At 39.4% G+C, this 23389-nt stretch overlaps 1 protein-coding gene across 2 annotated transcripts; it reads left to right on the forward strand.

The window, feature by feature from the left end:
• Positions 1-4783: 4783 nt before the first annotated feature.
• LOC131576406 (carbonic anhydrase 2) lies at positions 4784-22656 on the forward strand. 2 transcript variants are annotated; one of them, XM_058833114.1, is made up of 7 exons: positions 4784-5028; positions 5537-5734; positions 15930-16048; positions 17446-17538; positions 18288-18350; positions 19370-19525; positions 21811-22656. In XM_058833114.1, exons 1-7 carry the CDS (start codon positions 4995-4997, stop codon positions 21928-21930), a joined length of 783 nt encoding a protein of 260 aa, XP_058689097.1. In that variant the 5' UTR covers positions 4784-4994; the 3' UTR covers positions 21931-22656. The 2 variants fall into 2 exon arrangements, with proteins under 2 accessions (XP_058689097.1, XP_058689098.1); XM_058833115.1 differs by lacking the exons at positions 4784-5028; positions 5537-5734 and adding an exon at positions 13771-13789.
• Positions 22657-23389: the final 733 nt, after the last annotated feature.

Below are 23389 nucleotides of genomic sequence, written 5' to 3' on the forward strand. Positions count from 1 at the left end.
ACAGAATTACTGAGGTACATACAATTATGTATTTGAACATTTGTATGTTAATAGTTGACACCAAGGTAAACACCAAATTTTCTTAAAATCTATTTTCTGTTATTTCCTTCAGCTGTACTTAAGAGATTAGGTTAATAGCTGTCTCTTAGCATGTTGTAATAGACACATGTATAATTACCATGACACATGTATAATTAGGTACTCCTGTTTCCATTTCTCTCTTCTTTAGTTCAGTTTCATAAATTGATTTCCTACCTATTCTTTTGTATTTGGAAAGATACAAAAGTTTACTTTGGAACTCTGGTCCGTCTTTGAGAATGCCCTTCTCACTCATGCTGCTCTCATTTTAACGTTCCTAAAGCTGTAATATTTCGTGATTCCAAATATGTGTATGTGCTACATCAACTATTTGTGACTACAGCAGAGGAAAGCCTTGATTTTCATCAGTGTACCAGGACAGAAAAGATTTTTTATCTTCTAGCCAAATGTAACTTTGGTTCCCGAATTTACTGAGCATCTCAGAAGCAAGTACCTTTTGGTTACTTTTTAGAAGAAGAATCTGTAACTTGCTTGATCTTGGTGGGCAAGCACTCTAGGGTTATCTCTTCTGTCTTCCAAATAGTGCTCGCACCTCTTACAGAGGAAGAGTAAGTGACTTCCCCATGACCAGCTGGAAGCTGGTGTCTTTATTTTATAAACCAGTTTTAAATCCTTTGCATGTGCAATGCTGTACTGTGTCAGACTGCTGAGCTGCTGCTGCTGTTGCCTTGCAATACGCTCATGTACATCCTGGTAATAGACTTCCAGCGGGAGTTGATATAAGTTTACCACATGGTGCAATGCCAACTACAGGAAGCAGAGGTTTTCAAAACTTAAGGGAGTGTATTTGCAGGAAGTTACATAGTGAGAAGTCAGGATGATGACCACGGACACAGTTGTGTGTGAGAAGGAAGGCACACTATCACATGAACAAGGAAATAGCACCTGAAATCGTAAAGATCAGACACCTAAAGACCAGGTTGTCAGACAGTTCAAAACATCATGGAAGCTAGTGAACCAATTCATTAGCCTGGTATGAGTAGGTACATACAGAGATTTCCCTCAAGATGCAGCACTTAACTAAAATGTCCTTATTGACATTAATTTTTACACTGCACGGGGCTTTATCAAGTGGATGTAATTTCACTGAATCATAACAAATAGCTTTTGTCTGGGAACTGAAGTTTTTTTTCATGTAGTCAAGCTTGTTCATTTTAACAGCAGAGATTACTTAAATACGGTATCTTTCAAAGTGTATATGTATATTTCAAAATGCATTAAAGTGGCTTGTATCAGCAAGTTAGAACTCAGCAAGACAGGCAGACTTTTTCCACTGCACTGACATGTCACAAAGCTTGGCCTGCTAGTACTTGCATTAGTCTCTCATTAGAAATTAGTGGTAAACCATCGTTTTTATAATACAAGAAAGGACTCTAACCCAAGGACCAAAAATTACTTTCATTTTCTTAACTGCATTTACTTTCACAGAATTGCTAGAATGAATCAGAACACTCCAAGGTTCTTCTGCATCTTGCTCAGCACTGAACAGTAAAATGACTGTTAATGTTAAAAAAATATTTCAAATAGATTTTCAGATTTTAAAATCTACCATAAAGATTAAAAGGTAGATTTACAACATAATCATTGAATGCACTTCTGCTGAAAATGTCTGGCAGGTTAAAGCCTGTGTGCGATGTCATCACTGCTACAGCCAGAATACTACTAGAATCTGGTAATTTACTAAGGAAAAAAAGACTTTTGATACAGAAGAATCTGTGCCATTTTCCATCTGTACTGCCATTTCCTGTGCTTCACAAATAGTAATAATCACAGTAAAAATACATTTAAGAAGATTTCATAAAACAAACACAAACAGGATGTGTCCTTCCTATGCACAGAGTCAACTGTTCTGTGACATGTAAAACTTCAAAACACAATTCAAGTGGGGCCCAAGTCATGTATGGCTTTGTACTGTCCTTTGCCCAAAAATGACCACCATAAACATGGAGGTATCTGAGTGAGTGAAGAGTTTGCACTTACTGAAGTTATTGATGCTCCTCCTATTTGTATTTGATTCCAAAGTACCATCAAATCAGGAAACACCAGTTTGTTTACCACATTCAGATGTGATCTTTCTCTAAAACATTGAGGAGAGTTGAAGAATAGCATCTGGTTTTATTAGTTTCTATAAACCTTCACAGTATGTGGTACTGGTAGCAACAGAAGAGGGAGACAAAATTACACTGTTAATGTAAATGTTAATGTCAATAGTAAGTAATCAAATGGCTACAGTAACTATCTAATCTGTTCCCTGTATTTGTATTGTTTGAAATTTATAATGCCTCTGTTGCCACAGGATTTGTGAATATGTGCTTTAGGAGCTGCTCCTACACATTCTGTATATGCAAGTAGGCCTCACTGCTGTGTGTCATTCTACTGACTTCATCACAACTGTGGCAGAGAGGAGCAGCCTTATGGAGCACAGTTTGGATTTCTGTGAGAGGCCTGAACTTCTGCAGGCACTGAGCTGATGTGTTTTGTGTCCTTTTATTGCTGCTAACATGCCTTGCAGCTTCACCCATGCACAGTGTTACTGATTGTACCATTTCTAGTATCTGCCTTCCTCTCAAGGCTAGCTTATGGCTATGCCTGAGGCACTGAATTCTGCCATAAAACCACTGTCACAGATTATGAGTTTGATGCAGATGAGAGACAGAAAAGAAAAAGGCTGCAATCAACACGCCCAAGTCAATGCCAGGCTCTCATTAGTCCCTTGACATGGGCTCAAGCCTGCAAGTACTGCTGAACAATCAAGGAAAATAAGTATTTGATTTTAAGAGCACTGGACTTTCTATTTGTGGATGTATGTCTCTGCGCTTAGCATGCACCACATATCTACTGATAAGAAAACTAAGATTAAAGTAATTAAAAATCCCAGTCCCTTGGTGATGCTGGTGACTGACTTTATTTCCCTGGTAAGAACTGTAAGATCTTTTAGGAAGTCTACCATGCCAAACATTGTGTCATGTTTAATGTGTCAGTGGAAACTTGACTTGTGAGAGTAGAGAAGACTCAGGCTGAATGGATTTTTTCAATAGTAAAACTGAATGGAAGGAAACCTTCTGAAAGGTACCAAAATCTTATTCCTTCTTACAACATAAAGGGATGTATTTTGATTTGTTCTTCAAGGGTTCTCACCTATATGGATTTGTGTATCTCTACATTTACTGACTGTTGATATACTGGATAGCACGACTGGCATATTTGAAAGTGATTGATTCAAAGTATCTATAATGAGCAAACAAGGAATGACTAATAAATGTGTAACATGCATTTCCATTTGTTGTTCTACATCACACGCCACAGCCATTTCTAAATAACTTCTGTGTATACCGTTTTGCCATCACACTTCCATTTTGCGGTCACTAAACCATATTGAAGCATGCAAATGTGAGAACACACACTGTGTTAATCACTAATAAGCTTTAAATATTTTCTGTTTATATTTGAAAGGGTCTGAGAAACGCCTGTAAGTTTTCAAAGCAATTTCCAGCTGGTTACGTTTGCTTGTCACCAATAGTACCCATTACACAAATAGACTTTTCTCCCTCCTCTTACAAATACAAACAAAAGAGACAGATTTTACAATGCTGAATGTAAATGATGAAGTCATTCTGGTGTTATTATGCTAGATTTACAATGACCTCGCCGAAAACAGAACCTAGACCCCTGTGGTTAAATCACAACAGAACAATATTAAAACCAGATTTGAATGAACCATCTTAAGAAGAAAATGGGGTTAAGTTACAATGCCATTTCCATACCGAAAACTGCTCAGAGCAAGATACGCACAGAAAAGCCTTCAAACAGGACCATCTGCAAGCGCGCTCGGGTAGGAGCTGCGCCTCGGGGTCAGCCCGCCCCACCACAGCGCCGGGCCGAGGGAAGCCGGCACGACACGGAACGGAGCCGCCGCTGAAGGGCTGCCAAGGTCCGATCCCTCCTGTCCTGCCACAGAACACGGGAGCGTTGCGCAATAGGAAAACATCTAAAATATGTATTGCACAGTTTTGTTCTCGCTAATCCAGCCTCGAGAGCGGTAGCTCAGCCGCACTCAGAGTTAAGTGTGTAATGCCTCAATGGTAAAAATTACACGTAAGCGCAGCTCGACCTGCAGCTTCTCCGGAGGCGAGCAGGAAAAACGCACTACGGAGTAATAAGCGGTGACGTCCCCGTTCTGAAGCCCCATCACAGCTCCTCTCCACAACTCCGCCGATCTCCGCGTCCAAAACCTGTGACAAACCCTGCCTGCAGGACCCTCCGGCACGGCTGAAGTGCCCTGCCGTGCTGCCCTCCTCCCTCCTTTCCCTGCGCTCCCGGCAGGGAGCAGCACCCGCCCGCCCTGCCGCGCCGCGCACCCGCACGTACGCACACAGAGCCCCACACACAGGGGCACGCGGCCGCCCGCGCGCTCCCTCACACCGCGCTCTCGCGCCCGCCGCCCGCCCCGCACCGGTCCCGGCGCGCTGCTCGGCCCGGCCGCCGGCACCTCCCAAGGTCACGGCGCCCCGCACCGCCCGCGCAGCGCGGCGCGGCACGGCACGGCACGGCGCCCGCAGGTGCGCGATGCGCGGAAAGAGGGCTGCAGCGCGGAAGAAGGGCGGCCCGGCACCCCCGCCCCGCCTGCGGCCGCGCCGGACCGCCCGGCGCCGCCCGCCCGGCTGCTGGGGGCGCTCTTCGCCGGGCCCGCCGCGGCTCCGCGGCCGATCGCGGATTATAAGGGACCGCTCTCTCCGCCCCCAGCGAAGTCTCCCTCCGCCCTCCCCCTCACTCCCCACCCCTCCTCCGGCCGCAGAGAAGGGCATGGAGTTGGCGGGAGCCTATAAAAGCCCCTGAGAGCGTGCTGGGGCCACGGCGCTGTGACATCCTCCACCGGCAGAGCAGGGCTGTGCACCATGTCCCACCACTGGGGATACGGCAGCCACGACGGTGAGTGCCCGGCAGTGCAGGACACCTGCCGGCAGCTCCCCGGGAACCGCGCCCGGGACGTGCCCGCTGCTGCCCCGCGGAACCCTTGCCCGGAGCGGCAATGAGCTCGGTGGCGCTTTTTTTCTCGTAACCTTGAAATGCACCTGCGCCCGGGCAGCCTGTCCGCCGCTCCGCACGCTGTGCCGGAGCATCTCCTGCTTCCCCGCTGACATTCCTGTACTTCGGGAAGAGAACGACGGGCGCTACTCCACAGGACGGGGTGGTCCCGAGGACTCCCCGGTACGACCCTCGCCTCAGCCGCCGAGGCTTTGGGGCTGCCGGGTGCCTCGGTGCCCAGGTGGGATCTCCGCTCGCCTGTGCTGCCCGCTGCCGCCAGCCCACACAAGTGGTACGCAGTTAAAGGCTGATGCTGGTGTTCGAACGTCTGTATTTCCAGAAGGAGGGCTATCGCTTATATCCCCCGAACTTTGTGTCTTTTCCCGCTGACTTGCTTTCCGCTGTCTTGCAGGACCAGCTCACTGGCATGAGCACTTTCCCATCGCCAATGGAGAGCGCCAGTCCCCAATTGACATCTGCCGCAAGTCCGTCAAGTACGACTCCTCTCTGAAGCCTCTTAGCTTCAGTTATGATGCCAGCACCGCCAGAAACATCGTCAACAACGGACACTCCTTCAACGTGGAGTTTGATGATTCTTCCGACAAGTCAGGTAAGACCTCATCTTCGTGAGCAGGAGGGGAATGGGAGAAATTGCTACTAACACTCCTACTAAAGTGCATAGTAAATCCAAAAGGTTTTTTAAATATGAAAACATACCAAAATGTTCTGGTTTCTGTGAGATGTTCAGCAAACAGAAAACTTGGATCCCATTAGAAAAAAACTAAGGCTATCTAGGCAGCTAAACTCGAGTGCAGTGAATTGGTTTATTTTTGTATAAATCAGAAGGCTCTGGATAAGGGGCTTGGCTGTGGAAAGAAAGAAATTTGAAAGTATTTGACAGGAATAATTTCAGGCATAGTTTATCATAAGCTACTGATCAAATAGTTAAAAGAAGAGGCAAAGTATATTGTAAGAAAGAAATGGCCTTAGAATAGGAAAGAAGTACAGTTAACAACTTGAAATGGAAATAGTTCGGAAATAGTTTCTTTGGTTATCAAAATATTATTTCATATTTCTGAAGCCAGTATGCTCCCAGGTTAGTACAGAAACAGGAATGATTAGAAAATACCTCTTTGTTTTTTTGTGATTCAAAAAAGCATTATCCCTGGTATTTCTTTATGCTGTGGGCTCTCTAGATTAAGTATCTGACACATTCCTACAAAGTTTGCTAGCAGGCAGTCGGTCCACAGTGTCTTGCTGTTCACTGTGCTCTGTGGTGAAATTAATCACTGAATCCTGCAAACCCTTAGTAATCCTTACGGAAGGGAATGGCCTTTCTGATGGGCAGACTGAATCCAAACTGTCCTTGCAACAAGGGTTCTGTATGTTGGCTTTGATTGTAGTTTTTCATTTGACTGTGTTTGTAGACATCATCACCCACCCACAATGAATGTGCCTTTATTTTTAATTTGGACAACAATACCAATCCTGTTGTAAGTCACTGCCTTCTCTAGACACTGCCAGATTTAACTTGCTTGAGCAAGTGTCCTGTTTTTCCTAAGTGTTTTGTTGGCCATGTCATTTAGGGAATGGTGCTGAAACCAAATGATCTGTGCCTGCTAATACAAGGTGTTTGTAATTAATGTAATACAGCAAGATAACAGACTCTCAGCATAACAGACATTCAGCAGTGCTCCAAGAATTTGACTTTGTATTTTAACTATAGTCTTTGTGCTGAACAATATTAAGTGGTCAGATATAAGTGTTAACAGTTGTATAAATACATATAGGTCCATATATACTTTACAAAAAGCATCAATGTTAATATCTGTATGGCTTTAAAAAGAAGAAAAAGGTATTCTGACCTCTGTTTATTTTTCTGAAACACTGGGAAGCTAAAGGAGCTGCATTGTGTTCAATTTTACAGTGTCATGGAGAATGTGGTAAATGATCCAGAGTACAAAATAAAGGTTTTCTTTTCTAACCAGATACATGCAAGTCTGCTCTTGCTGCCATCCTGCTGTCATTGAGCCCAAAGGAATCAGGTTTAGGTCTCCACAGTGTGAAAAACTATTGTGTTCACTTTGTGTCTACCCAAGTCTAGAAAGAACTGTGAAAATCAGGTGGTAAGGAAAAAATGGCAGTAACATAAAATAATTTAAAGAAATGTCTGTAGGAAGAATGCTTTTGTGAGAAGTCAGTGCAGAACCAGAACATCTGTGACAGGGATCCTTTGACAAATATGCAGTGACACAGCTTTCAGAGTGGGAGGATAGGAGATGCAAGTAGAAACATTCTCAGTATCTCTATTAGTGAATCAAAAAATTATTATTCTTTAGAAACAAAAACCACCAAGCGGATTTCTGTGAAATAGGTAAGGGTGGATCATTCACTACTAGACTTCCTACTGGAATTTACAGTGCACAGAATCTACCTGGCAGCACACTTAATGGCTTCATTTGTATGCGGTTAACTAGGTAACCTACTTTCCTTACACGAAATAGAGCTGTCTTTGACTTGGATCTACTTGATTCTGAATTTGATTCAGCATACCCAGTTCTTGGTTAGACATCACACAACAATCACAGGGAGAAGCTATGTGAGGTTATGTGATGTGCTGGTATGTTTTACAGAAGACAATGGAATAATATCCTGTAAATACTTCCCACAGCCTGTATTGCTTGTTTCTGTGAGCTGTCCCGTATGTGGTAATGAATTATCTGTAGTAGTAGGTGCAAAATGAAGTAATAAGATCATTGTTTGTGAGTAATCCTCAAGATGTGTAACTGCACGCAAAGTAGATCTATTTCATTAAGAACTGTCAGTCTCATAACTAATGACACTGAAGCAAACTGAACGGCAGTTCTAGGTCTTAGTGTCTATTTGATCACTGCTGCTCTTCTAAGTATACAAAATGAGTTCTTGCAAAAAAAAACAACAAACCCAAATAGGTAGTAATAGCATAATAAAAATAGGTAAGAAAGCTAAAATGCATGTTTGGATAAAACTCTCTGAAGGAACCTGTTACTTCTTTGATTCAGAAAATATGTAATGCAGATAATGTAGATCACAGTTGAGAGCAAGTAGATATAAGACTTATCAAAATTTTTCCTGCAGAATGTGTATTTGTTACATGTATGCATCAGGAAAGTCTATGGAGCTTCTGCCCATGTCTGTGAAAAACAAAAAGAAAAACTGGGATTCCTTAAAATTATATCTGTATTACTTTGAGTAAGAAAGTAAAATAAAAGTTGAGCTTTTTCAACAAAAATAACCTTTTGTGTAATTTTTGTGACTGATGTAACTGCACAGAAGAAAATGTTTTCTTCTTTGCTTTCAGAAGATTTCTTTATATTAATCTGTGGAGCTTTAAAGACATAACTTTTGATTCAGATTGTAATTATGCTTATGATCTATACAGTTTTATCATACAATGAATTTCTAACAGAGAAATTGTATTTATTTTTTGTAATAGCTTTAGAACCATTGTTTTGCTTTCATGATAATTTTTTTAGGTATGCCTAGATGCTACTAATAATGCTTAGAAAAATGCTCTTCCTAAGCAATTACCTCCAAATCTTTAATTTCAGTTCCTGTAGCAACTGTCTTGGTTTGTGTGACAGCTGTTACACTCGAAAATATACTTGCAAAGGTTCTGTTAATTCCCAAAGTGAATCCCCTTCATATTTTGCAGTTGCAAATTGGTAGAAGTGGTGTATGGAAAGGATATTTACAGGACAGCTTTGACACAGTAATGAACATTTTTTGTCTGGAAAAATTCCATGGCTTTCCCTTGCATAAAATAGTATTTTCTATTTTGTATCCTTGCAGCCTTTTGGAATGCTTTCTTGGGTTTGTATGTCGAAAATGAACTGTGAACTTCCCCATTCAGTTGTTACTTAGTCTTTGCCTTCAGTTCTTGCAGTTGCTTTCTTAATTTTCATGTCCGCTGTCTTTTAATAGTATGGAACATTAAGTATTTTTAATCATTTATCTTTAAAATTCTTTAATTCTAAGAATTTTTTCTTCATTTTGACAGCAAAAAGTCATTATGATAAAAGTGTAACTAGGAATATTGAATTCATATTTATCCACTTTTGTGGTGGAACCAGACCTTACATGTCTGAGTAAAGCAAGTGGTGATAATTCTTACAATAAGGTGTGTTACTATAACCCAGGAATTTTACAGAAAAGGAGTGTCATTAAGGGTGCTTCTTTTATCATATTAAACACTGCATATTCTAATCTTTTGAAAGGACTTGCATATCATTTCCCTCACTTTAAAAGTAAACGCTGACTTCTCAGAGCTGTAAAACCACAGGACGTGGGTCTGCTCAAAAACCCCTCAAGAGCCTGAAGGATTTTGTAACATATATGAAGTGTGTTCTCTGTGTCAGTTTTCCCAGTAAAAAGTTTGAGGATTTATCTAAATTCTGAAATTCAGGTGGGACATGTTCACAACAGTAGACTAAGTATTCTGTATTTTCTGATCAAGCGTGTGATGAGCTTACAAAAGAAACAAGTCAATCAGCCATGAATTTATTCTATAACAAGAATATTAAAATACCATATTTTAGCTGTAGATCCTGACAGAAGTGAATTGCAACTATAGTGTAAAACTCTAGAGGCTTTACAAAATGTGCTGGTAATTTATGCTTGTGGGTAAGTCTCTTAATTGTTTCCTTCTCCTTGCTGCTGAGCAAGAGTATTGAAATTCAAGTCAGTGTCCCAAGTAAATCTGACATTTTTGCAAATATTGTCAGAGTAGAACTTAAAAATTATGAGAAGACCTTGAAAATGAAAACACTGTATTTGTCTTGATGCTAGCTCCCCTTGAGGGTCTTTCAGTAGTTGTAATGTAATATATTGTCTGATTCTTTCTGTAATTGTAAATATTAATGCATACACTTAATCTGTCTTGAATTATGACTCACTGTAAATAAACTAATCTATTTTGTTACAGTGGTTATTGAGGAGCCAGCACATTAGCACTGCTCAGTTGGCAGTGTGTTTCTTTGAAAACAGTGCCACTGTTGCTCTTCTACACTTCCACCTCAGCTGGTAAATGAAGAAGAAACATGTAGGTCTGCTGTCTTTAACGCTCAACTCTTAATCAAAGTCACTGCTACTGGTCTATTTTTAGGTTTCCCAGATCTAAAGATATAATATTAGCCATGCTAGAATAATATTGCATGTCATCAGTATAGGGTCATGGATTGAAGGTTCAGAGTGCACTATAGCTTGAGTGATGAATGTGTTGATCCTTTGGAATCAGAAATCAGAGCACTTATTGATTATAGGCTTAGAGGACTGTATTCAGACACCTGCTTAAGTCACAAGTAATGTTGTGCATGGCTTGGCTAAAAAGTCAGAGGTTTCAAGGTCATGTGATCTTTTAAGTCACTTTTCCTGTGAACTGGGATCACCAGAAGCTGCAAAGTCTGTATAAACAAGTGACTTGAATAGCTCCAGTACTTCCAGGAATTGGAAGGGAAGATGAGAGGGCATGAGATTAGTCCTGCGTGTTTCAGGTCTTCATTTCTTTACAGAAAAGTGCCCTTCTTCATTTACACTGGGGTGGGGTTGGTTTGCTGGTGGGTTTTTTTTTGGGGTTTTTTTTTTTTTTTTTTTTTTGGGGTTGTTTTTTTAATGTTAACATGCAATTTCTGAGCAGAAATTTGACCTGGATTGTGCATTTAACAATCATGGATACTTCCTTTTTGCTAATCCTTCCTCTGGAGGTGCTTTTAATGTAAAACCAAGAGAAGCTAGTCAGCTGTTATCAGCTGGGGCCACTTGGGAAAGTTTATTTTTAAGATGTAATGAAGCTGTGTGCCAGATGTCACGATTACCACTCGTCCCAGCTGATAATTTGTTTATTTACTTACAGGCATGAGGGACTGCTGCATACTTAGAGATAATGCTCACACCTTGAATTTGTTAGTCCTTCATTAGATCTCAGCATAGTATGAACACTATCAAATACAAAATTTTCAGTACAGTAAGCAGCCACTGGATTAGTTTTTAAGTATTACGATTAGAAATTAAATCAGTTGATACTTGTGAGAGAATTTTAGTGCTTCCATCTTGGTTCTTAAAGTTGTTGTCAGTGTGAAATAGTGTGAAATGTGAGGGCTGAAGGCTGGTCAGAGATTCAATACAGCATCTTATGATTCTCAAAGAATTTAAGGGACTACATGAGAAATAAGCTTTACTGGTCCCAGGGACTTGAAAGAATGTTAAGAACCTAAATGACTTTGTATCCTGAAGCAGGTCAGAGTCTTCCTGGCTGCTGCCCAGTCTGGATGAAATAGTTCAGCTGAGGTGAATTGGAACCACTGACCTGCTGCAGATACACGTCTTCAGACTTGCTGCGTTTTAGCAGCTGTTTCATTCTGGTCTGTCTCTGTGGAACATCCTTGTAGCCTTATCAGGCCAAATTTCTAGCAAGGTCAGCAGTAGGTTTGTTTTGGTTTTTTTTCCTTATGATACACTTTTTTTTTTTTTTTCTCATAGTGAAACCCATTACAGATATTTTCTACAAATATGAACCATATAGTCAGATGCTTCGATACTGTCTTGCTCTTGTTGGTTGCATGATAGACTGTACTTGGAGGAGTGTCTGAAAGAGATAACGTAAAGAAAGAAATACCCCAAAAAATGTGACTCTCTGTACTCCAGGTTTCACAGAAATGACAGCTCCCCCTAACAGAACTCAGGACTGTCAGATGTGAAGCCCATCCTTGCATAAGAACACAAGGTTAATTCCTGAGCATCCTCATAAGAGCCTTTTTCATGTCATTAATAGTACATGGTGCTCAAGTAGGTTTTACTCTTGCCTCAAGTAATGCTCCATCTGGTTTGTCTCTTCAAGTCCTGTTTTCCATTGTAGGGATGTCTGTGTATACACAAAAGTTTACCAGATATTAACACTAATGTATGTACTCTGCATATGTTTAGATAAACATACCTAAAATGTTATTTACATGTCACATAAAATACAAAATCATAGTTTTCTTTGTGCTAAAGCATTGTGTGTGTGAGAGGTCTGTTCTCAAAGATAGATGCTTGAAATGGCCTGCTGCTGGGATTTTGTTTGGAGGAATCTCAATTAGAATTAATTCTTGAAGTTTGGAGCTTCTGGACATTTACCATTATTTTAGCTACTGGAAGAAGCTTTGTAGTCAGTGATCATCATTTATAGAATATCTTCTCATCCTGCATTTTCTCAGATAAACAAATTTTACAGTAGTGTTTTTTTTCTTGTTGCACTAATGTATATGACAGGAAGGAATTCAATCTAACTCATTAAACAGTCTTGTAGTTCCTCCATTTTGATTAATCCTTCAACATGGTCATTGGCTTGATGAGATTTATTAGTCAGAAGACTCTGTATAGAGAGAATATTCCATAGGAGTTAACTAAATAATAGTAATTCCCATAGTATTCCTGCAAAAATTTAGATGTGGATGCTTCCACTTTCTGAAAAAAAGGTATGAAGTGGTCCACAGTATTTCTTTACAAGGTTGTTCTGGTTTACATTGGAAGGATAGCTGCTCACTGACTTGCCTTTAAATAGAACAGTGAAGGTGTGTAGCCTCGGTAAACAGCTGTACCAGATGCAGCAAAACACGGTTTGATTTTTGTGTGTTTTCAAAAATCCCAAGGAAGTATAATGGAGTGAAATCAACTTCATCTTCTATATCCAAGAAATCCCACAGTTGGTATAAGTCACATAAATGGAAGAGTTTGTGTGGTTATTTGACCTCCCAAATTAGTGCTGCTAATACTTATATTCACTTAATTTAGACCATGTTATGAGATCATTTAAGAGTGAAATATAATTACTGGATGTTACTAGTAACTCTTCCAGTAAAGGGTAGAAGACAGTATGGTAATGGAAAACCATTACCATTTCTTAATCTAAGGAAAGTAGCTCCGAATTTGTTTAATGAGTATCTAATAGTGAAAAGAAGAAAGGGCAGTGTCAAACTGTCACCTCTTGGGCTGTAACACAAGACCAGTTTATGATGTAAACTGTCTTGAGTAGATGGAATGTGTGAGAAAAGAATGTTTTTTTCAGCTCATCTTGTGCTGTCTTCACACAGTGTTGCACCTGAAGTTGTGCTATAAAACAGAAAGGATCACAGCTACATATGTATTTTCAGGATGGTTTTCACTGATACTGATTTCAAAAGTAAGGGAGCTATTGATGAAATGCTCAAATATGGATCAGAACTTTCCATTCTTTTTAAAAAAAGGGATGGAAAGGTTAGACTTCTTCTGAACATAGCCTGGAGTTGATATTCCTGTCACATGGAACAAAGACAGGGAAGTTGCTGGAAGAAGAATGTTCTTCTGATTCTCTGAACTTTTATATTGGAAAAGCTCGTAGCATTTATTCATGGTTTAAAAAGCTTGTTCTGAAGAAAAAAGCAGTTCTATCGTTCGTACTTTGCCTTTTAAGTTTAGTTTTTACTTTCTTTGAAAGGCTGAGAAATATTAAAAATAACTGCCTAATGTAGGCTAGAACAAGAGGGCCATTCTGTAATTAAGCCTGCTGAATTTGTATTCATTAACACTAATCTAATTATTACTTTCTTTAATGCTCTGCTGTGAGTCAAAATAAGCTAGTGCTGGATTTGAGAACCACAGAATGAGAAAAGTAAGCAAAAACTGCAGAGGTTTTTCTGCATCTTTTGGGGTTTTGAGACTATAGCAAACTTTGTGTAGAGAAATAACACTGCAAATGAACTGAAGAACATTGCATGGTTCTGCTTTTCAGCATGCTTTCCATTGATTAATAATGGCAGATTAACCTGTACTGTGCTAGTGCTTTCTGAAGTCAAGGAGTGGTGGAACCTCAGTCCATTTGTACCTGCAATGACCAGCAAGACCATGAGCCAAAGGAACTGAAACATTGCAACTCCATGCCATCACTGTAAAATGAAACGTGATATTGTATGCATTAAACGATTTTGCATCTGTAAAGACACAGCAACCAGTTGCTTCATTTTCAGAAGGAACTAATGCCTTTTTACAGCTGCTATTCTGAAAAAAGTACTCAGATTTGTAGTCCTGTGCTTGAAACATTTATGCTTCTTGGTAACTAGCCCATGCAGAAATGTAAAAGTATAATAAGATATGTTCCTATTTGATTACTTTAAGTAGCCATTCTTCTTTGCATCACATATCTTAGAAATAGGTAGGACAAGTCCTGGTCTGTTGGCTACAGTATTGGAAATTACATGCATTGCAGTGGAACATCTATTTGTGTTTTTCAAATAAAAATACGTTTTGGGAGACTTCTAAATATATTTATCCAAAGGAGCCCTAGGCAAATGCTAGATTGGTCCATTGAACCCAAATTTTGCATGCATAGGGGACACTGGTAGAAACTGATTTTTAAGAAATCTTATTTCATTTTCATGTATTGCAATTTTTTAGTGAAATCCTTTTCACCTTATTGTTTATATCCATGGCTGGTGTTGTCCATGCTTGTATATAATGGGACTTTTTCAAACCTGAACATGCAGCCATCTTTTCCAATCAGCATTTGATGTATGTTTTCACATATGCACGTATTGTGCTAATGTCTAGACTAATTGATGACTTTACTCCACAGAATCATTTTGTAGCACATACACAGAGCACACTTACATGCAATATCTGATGTCAACACTCTTCTGTCACTTTTCTATATATATATATTTATAGAGAGAAATTGGTCTCTTAAAATACTTAACACTTCAAATTACCTTTTCTTTTTAATTTTTTAAATCGTAACAGTTTAAAGATTTAATTTTGAATTTGGATTTGAGATGCCTGGGGAGAAAAAAAGGAAAAAATACACAACCAAATTATAAACTGGTGTGAGACCTTGCTCTGAAAACTTAGATAAATAGTTCTATTTAATAGAACTATTTGTTATTATTCTGTGCTTTATGCTGCACTGGAGGAGACATTGTCTATGCCCTGAGCATTTTGCAGTGCTAGGGCTTGATCCTGCATATCATAATGGTGATTGGTCACAGCTGGAGTGGAAGGGTAAAACTAACAAGCAGAATAAGGGAGCTTGCTCTTGTATAATTCAAAGTGTGGCTGCAAACTTCACTAGAGCAGTCCCATAGCACTAGTGCCAGATAATGGAGAGCATAAATAAACAATTTGTGTCCAATCCATGTTTTAAAAAAATCTCAGTGTAGGCATTGACATTTTTACCGCAGTGGGAAGGATAAGAGATTTGAATTCACATCTCTGCACTGTCTTGTCCTATGCCTAGTGCTTTACCTTGCTGCAACAAAGCTAACCCATGGCTAACAGGTGTTCAGGTTTAAATTGGAACCAAAAACATTTTACTCAATCCAATCTGCCACAGGATTTGCAGGATTAAGGCCTAAATGGATGAATGTCTAAAATGAAAAGACAGAGTACATTAGTACAAGGAAGATGATTCAGTCTTTAAATGTACTTCCTTAGAATGATTCTATGTGGGCCTCTTACAAAAGGCTTTTTTAATCTATTTGGTGACAGAAAAGTTACATCTTTACTCATCACTTGTACTACTAGCATGCCTGTTAAATTGCTGATGAGATGCTCACTGTAAAGTCACTTATGTTTTTATGCATTTATTATCGATTCTGGTGTATTGCAGTAATGTACCATTGAGGATGATCTGGAGTAGCATGGCAGCATGCAGTGAACTGTGAATCATGTAAAAGACTTGAGATAGCTGTTTCAGTTCAAAGGGAGACTTGATAACAGAAGTTCAGTGAGTTGCTAAATAAAGGTTCTTTTCTTTGCAGTGCTGCAAGGAGGAGCGCTGGATGGAGTTTACAGGCTGGTGCAGTTTCACATTCACTGGGGATCCTGTGATGGCCAGGGATCTGAGCACACTGTGGATGGTGTGAAGTATGAGGCAGAGGTAGGACATGTTTTACTTTTTGCAGTCTTCTTTGTATAACGAGGGGTTGTTTTTAAGTATTCCACCACAGTAGCACTTTCACTACAGATCTTCATAGGAGAAAGTTACCACAGACAGTTTTGGTATGATGCTGCCTAAGAACGTAGTCCTTGCAAGAGCAGGAGATTAGATTTGTCATTTTTCTCAGCTACTTCATGTCAAAGAGAAACCGAAAACCCCACATTAATAATACTTGGTTTTTTCCCTGCTTTCTTAGTGACTTTTGGAAATTATGAAGAAAGAGAATTGTAGTGTGTCTGTACATGCACATCCTCTTTTTCTAGCTTCAATTTTTAACACCAGAGGTATTTATAAATGGAGCAGAATAATTTTAGGCAGATACTTTCATATTTTGGTAGCAAAGAATCAAGGGGAGCTGTGAAGAGGGCAGACAGTAAAGTGCAGTCTTACAGGCGGCACTCTTTGTGGTACCCCTAAGATGCCAGATGTCCCTCAGACCACTTAAGACTCCATATTAGTCTGACACAGAAACTGAGTAACTTTAGTGCCTTGAATACCACATTTTGTTGTCCCCTGTTTAGAAATCTACTGGTTTCTGTGACTGACTTATAAAATATATCTATAAATACACATTTGTGGAACATACTTGTGATTTGTGTTGACAGATAAAAGAAATTACCCCGCAAAATCATTGGCTCTGCTGCTTTTTCATGAGGGAAGTAGCTTTTATCTTATCTGAGAAACTTTCAATTGCCTTCTGTCATTCACAGTACCATAATTACTTGTTCGACTTGACTTGCAGGTGTGGGGAAACAGCCCAATGAATTAAATTAGAAATTTAAAAAAAAATTAGAAATAACTTGGAAATTAAAAAGAAAGTAACATCCTGGCTAACGTGATCTTCCTTTCATATTATTTTCCAAGTCTTTCCAGAAAAGGAAATGACTGTTTTTTTAAAAAACTTTAAAATTGTAAGTCAAATCTGTAGTTAATGTGTCTTCTGACACTGGCAATGTATATCTGTGGTAGGAACTCCAGGATATATAGCATTAAAATAATACGTTGAAATCTTGCAAGCTGTATGTGAGAAAAACTTATGCTGAAGATAACAGTTTTACCACATGAAAAGCAGAATGATACAGCCACAGCTTGCCTTTGAAACTCACCAGGGAATAGGAGTGAGGAGCAAAATAAAATACATTATAGAAATCTCTTTGAATAAATGAAACTTTCAAGTAGATAAATAATTCAACAAATTCTTAACTGTACACAAAAGCTTTCAAACCTCAGCAGTAAAACATCATCTTGCTCTTAATAAATTACTTCCCTGCATCTTCATTTGTGAAGTATTCTGGATGGAATATCATCTTCACAGTCCTTTTTTTTCTTGCTCCTAGCTCCATATTGTTCACTGGAATGTAAAATATGGTAAATTTGCTGAAGCTGTGAAGCATCCTGATGGTTTAGCTGTGGTGGGCATCTTCATGAAGGTTTGTTAAACTTTTTTATTGTTTGTCCGGTACATTGATTGTGTTGCAGGAGGACACAAAAGAACAGAAAATAGAGAATAAGGCTGCATTGTGCTATACTGCCCAAATCCATAGCAAATTTGATGGTGTTCCAAATTCTTGCCTCCCTTTATCTATAAAAGTTGTAAACTGGCCATGGAATGACTGCCATCCATCACTGTGGCAGCCCTGCAGCAGCATTCTTCCCTTCATTGAGACAGTGATGCTACCGTAACTCTTACCAGTGAATGGTGATGTGCATAACTGACCAAGTTGTGTGTATGAATCTGCAGTGTGACCAGCCTAAATAACACCTATTTTCCTTTTCTTGGTATTGTTAAATGGCAGAGTGTTTTGTGTTAGTTGAACACAGCTGGCTGGAGGAGGTGTCTGGTCCAGCAGTATGTAGTACTCCATCCTGGCCTCACTGAGAGTGACTGTTTTATTAGGAGGGTGACTTCCATAAAAGAAGAGCAGCTTAGGTCCAAAAATAAATCCACATACTTTAAATGAAAATAGCTTTATTATGTCCAATGTCCTTGGCTGACCCGTTTATGCTCACTGTCAACTGGCATGATTTTACAGAGACTGTTCTAGTCACTTATGCTGTAACACTCCTATTACAAAATGAAATGCAGCTGGAAAAAAGTTCCCTTGAGAACTGTAACAGAAAACTAAAGGTGTCATGCGAATGCATTGTGATTTTTATTTTCATATCGTTTGTGTTACAGGTGGGAAATGCCAAGCCTGAGATGCAGAAGGTTGTGGATGCTCTGAGCTCCATTCAAACCAAGGTAATACTTGCTGTCTGTGCTGATGGATACCACCACAGCTGTGCTATCTTATCTTCTTTGGAAAGTAGATTTTTTACTTCTTCCCAGCCTGCTGCATATAGGAAAGTAAAACAAACTTTCCTGCCATCAGCACAGGTGTTCCTATAATTGTGAAAGCAAAACAGATTTGAATGAAGTTGAGGTAGAAAGCATGGAGTACTAGAAACAGTGATTATTTCCTATCTTTGTGACTACATTTTTCTGTCTTTTAACTGTATGTAAACCTATAGGATAGAATTCATCTTCCTAATCTAAGCTACGTATCTAGGTGCCCTTTCTAGTCAGTGGTAACAGATGGAAAAGACATTTCTTCTCATCTGTGCATTTGTGGTCTAAATTTCCTTTTACCAAGAGGGCATGCTTCTCTTGGCTGTTTCTATAGAGTTCAAATAAACAGTTTGATCAGGATATATAATTCAGGGGAAAAAAGTCTTTCTGCATTTTAAATATTGTGTGTGTGTGATTTTAGTGTGCTGAGTAATGAGTAACTAAAAGTACTTAGTGAGTAATTGGGTACGTTCATAGTGTGTAAAGGCCTGTACCAATGAGAAATGTGGACAGGAAAGGTAAAAATGAGACTATCATCTTTCTCATCAAGCTCCCTTTGAGGTAAATGAATATTGTTGCTTACTGCAATGGACTCTCCAACAGGTCTCACAGGTTCTGTGCTTGCAGTGCAATCAGTGTATGTGGCATCTGAAATCTCATTGTTTTTCAGGCAAGGTCAAGTATTATCTCTAAGACCAAGGAACATAAATGCAGCATTTGATATGACAAGCAATATTTTGAAAACCTTGTAAGAAATATATTGCTGAGAGTATTTAATCCAAAATATACTGTAGTTGGTATGTAACACTTTATGCCAATTTCTATTCTGCCTTTCTACAAACATGGAGCTTTCCTAGGAGATTTCACTACTGCAATCCCAGTGTGTGTATGTGGTCTCTCTGACATCAGCCCATCTGCTTACTTTATTGTAGGGAAAGCAAGCTCCCTTTACAAATTTTGACCCCACTGGACTCCTTCCTGCATGCAGAGACTACTGGACATACCCTGGCTCGCTGACCACTCCACCACTGCTTGAATGTGTGATCTGGCACGTTCTGAAGGAGCCCATCACAGTGAGCTCTGAGCAGGTAGGTTTCCAATGAATGGTGCCAGTAGATGTGTTACACCAGTGGCTTCAGTTCAGCCCATCAGGTGATTTCTGAAGTGGCAGTGTTAGTGTAGAGCTGTACAGGGTATTAGCTAGCATCACAGGTAAAAAATACCTATCTGAAGTGGTAATCCTCTTCTGACAGGACTGCTTCTGCCTGTGGATGTAGAGTTTGTTGCAGAGTGTAAGGCTGTCCTCTAGCTGGACACTCCAGGGAAGATGGGGGTGGGGGGGGGGGGGTGGGAAGTTAAAATTATCAAGATATTTTCCGGATATACGGTTAGAGCTGTCGTGTGGTAAAAACCTGGAAAATTGAGGCATGCATGAAAGGACTATTTGCACATGCAGAGTTAGTCTAGCATGTATTGTGAGCATCAGCAGGTTTGCTGTACATGCAATTACCTCTCTGGCTGCACTTGCCCTGAAAAGACCAGGTTTACAAAGCACCTGGGGAAGCATGTGTGCTGCATCCACAATCTCACAGTGTAGAGCTGTGGTTGGTCTATTGATTTTCCAGCATTTCCAGGACACAGAGCTCTTTTTGCAAGTTCTGTTTGTCACAGAACAGACTGGGAAATCCTACGCAGATTTGTGATGATTCTAACAAAGCTCCCATTCTTTGGAAGAGGCAAAATTTGCAGATTCCAGAAGTCTGCTGCATAAGAAAATACTCTGTTGACCAGCCTGAGAAGGATAGTCTTCCTAGTAGGAAGAAGCTTGTGCAGAATAAATCACTCTTGGCCCCAGCTTTCTGTGCCATCCATTAATTAAATTACATACAGACAAGATTCCATTCTTGGGTTTAGATCTCTGTGCTTGAGAGATATAAATAGAATCTAGAGCCTATAAATAGAAAACAGCCCTGAAGGGCTTTAGTTTAACCTTCAAATTCCTAAGTATCTTTTATTGATGACAGATAGGCTAACAATCTGCACTTACTTCTAGGGGGTTTGTTCATGTGATATGAAAGAAAATGCAACTGAGCTGTTGTAGAACTTAACATAATAAAAGATAGAATACATGATGAGGAAGAACTGTTGGAAGTAATAACTGTAGCAGTGATTGATTGCCATTAGTAAACTGCATTAAAGTTGACACTATTTACTAACTAAACTATTCTTATTGCTGTTGATAATCCAAAATTTGCAAATACAGTTTTATTATTTGTTATTATGTGCAAGAGCACAGTCACCAAATTAGTGGGTTTTTTTCTACTATACCTACTCCAAACACCTACAAGTGGTAAAAGTTACCACTTACTTCTCCCCCACACATCCCTCCATATCACTATTTCCACACTGTGTAGCAGTCTGCTTTTTCATTCCCATACTGATCAAAACGAGAAACCATATATCAGAGTATTGACACAAGGTTTAAGATGGGTAGGTTTTCCAAAGCTAGAAAGTAGCTGGATATAGCAGCAGGGTGTAGCAAGCCTGCTATCATTTGTTGTGACACAGCAGTTTCTGGCAGAGGTTGAGCTCTGAATTTTGTTCTGGTTGGTCCTGAAGGTAAACTTCAGTGGAGACAGGTCACTGCTGAGGCTATTTTCCCTCGAATGTGGGAAAACCTGACTTTTAGGAAATCCTGTGTCCCACCTACATATATTCATCAGCAGTTCTACCTGTCTGTGTGAGATCGTATTTGGGGTGGGTTATTATTTTGGCACAATCTTTCTGTGAGATTCCTGCTTAGACATAAAGGTGCTGTTGTTACATCAGATTGTGCAAACACCAATTTTACTTTAGGAACAAGTACCATAACTATACAGTATGTTCCTATTGATGTGAAGCAGTTTTCTCCTCTCACAGCATTTGAAAATTAGGATAACTTGAATTTATTCAATAGCTTTATTTTGACCCAAGGGTAAAGCCATTTTTAATTGTTATTATTTCAAGTGGACTTAAAAAAAAAGAGCCAAAAGTGTATAAGTTGCAGAGGACTCTGAAAGGATTTCAGTTCATATCTGGATCAAGGACAAACAGCTCTTTGCTTATGGAGTTCAGAAAAAGTGTGTTTATGTCCTTGTTTTTTGTGCTTTCATAGTTGTTCTTGCCAGGATATTTTATGGACAGGAGAAGTTATGCCAAGGCTGGAAATGGTGTGGATGAAATGCAGACACATGGGTGCTGATGCCATCTCTAGACTACTAGTAGAGGCAAAACTTTGAGTTGGTGCTCTGGCTCAGGCCCAAGATGTGTAGTTTCAAAAAGTCCTGCTGAAATGAGAGGATGCATTTGAGGTTATTTGTGCCTTTTTCCACAGATGTGCAAACTCCGTGGCCTTTGCTTCAATGCTGAGAATGAGCCCGTGTGCCATATGGTGGACAACTGGCGCCCATGTCAGCCTTTGAAGAACAGAGAAGTCAGAGCCTCCTTCCAGTAACCTCGGTGCTGAGAGTGTTAAGAATTGCTGTGTTTGTGAGGAGCCCCTTTTGCTAAACCCAAATCAAACTTTGCCATGTGTGCCCAGGCAACATCTCGTCTCCCAGATCCATTCTTTCTTTTGCTCTGCATCTGAAATGCCAGCTAATGAAATGTGAAAGGCTCTTGGCCAAATGGGAAAGGGTTCTTAAGGTGGGGGGAGGAAAGGGGTGGGTGGCTGTGTGCATTTTGGTGACTATTACTGCAACTGACATTTTGGTACAAGAGTAGGTTGGCTACTTGGGAGAGGATATGGTGGTAGCAAAATAAGCCATTTTAAGAAACCTCATCCACTGGTGTGATAGTACACGTAACTAATGATAACTTGAAGCTTTGTAAGAAGCACAGGAGTACAGAATCTAGCTATAATTTAGAAAAAAAAGTATTTTGAGAAAGTTAAGCAAAATGAATATTTAGAACTAGACTTCTTAGATTTTAAGAAACTGACGTAAATATTTTTGAGACTGTTTTGCATTTTTACCCATGCTGTCAACAGCCTTAGTTATGTCTTAATGGTAGTGTTGGGATTTTTAATTAAAAATGTTCTAAATCAAATGTTTTCTTTAAAAGTTGTTATTACCATAGAAATAATACAAAATATCTTTTCATTGAAATAATATATGTTCTAATTTAAAAAGGAAAATAATATTGTATTTTAGATAACTTCTCTAATAAATCTATACTTCTATTTTTGCTTCCCTGCTGTTATTTTAAGTCCAGTAGGGAGTCACTGATCTGTTCACATGGTTGCATATTAAACATAATTACTAAATAGATACATTGGGAATTGGCTTCAATGACACTGAGCATGAATGCAAGACTATATGGATATGTTAAGAAATTTTCTCTAAGTAACTCTCTTCTCTCTGATAGCAGAAGGAAGTGTTAATTTTGAGCAATCACTACAAATTATCATCAAAATTGAATGTATAATGAAAGATGCCCTCACAAAACTTTTGAACAAAATTATACAGAAGAATGGCCTCATTAGATTCTGATCCTAGTTTTAAAATGAATTTATTATGAGCTTGCTACCCTGTCAAGAATCACTTTTTAATTTTAAGGTATCAGTTGGGCAGGCTATGTTCTGGATCTTGAAATGTGTGAGACGGAAATGAAGATACCTCAAAATGCATACAAAGATCTTTGGAAAACTGTCAAATCTCAACCTTTGAAAAGCTTCCACATTTAAAATGCCCACCATCTTACCTCCACAAAAAAAACCAAAAAAAACAACAAACCAAAATAGAAAAACCAAATGTTATTTTGTCTTAAGTTCAATTTTTTTTCATGGAGCTACAAAGGTAAGCTACAAGCTTATCTCTTGCTACAACAACCATGCTGTTGGATTCAAGTTCATGTTGAGTGGTTTGAGTACCTTTTGGACTCCAAGCATCACCCCCAGGCCTGAGAGCTATGCA

Source organism: Poecile atricapillus, chromosome 2 (genome assembly GCF_030490865.1).
Source record: "Poecile atricapillus isolate bPoeAtr1 chromosome 2, bPoeAtr1.hap1, whole genome shotgun sequence".
In the NCBI taxonomy this organism is placed as follows: domain Eukaryota; kingdom Metazoa; phylum Chordata; class Aves; order Passeriformes; family Paridae; genus Poecile; species Poecile atricapillus.

Coding starts and splice junctions, on each gene's coding strand:
- LOC131576406 (XM_058833114.1), top strand. CDS start 4,995: ATGTCCCACCACTGGGGATACGGCAGCCACGACG. Junction 5,029..5,536: donor GGGATACGGCAGCCACGACG/GTGAGTGCCCGG, acceptor GCTGTCTTGCAG/GACCAGCTCACTGGCATGAG. Junction 5,735..15,929: donor TGATTCTTCCGACAAGTCAG/GTAAGACCTCAT, acceptor TTTTCTTTGCAG/TGCTGCAAGGAGGAGCGCTG.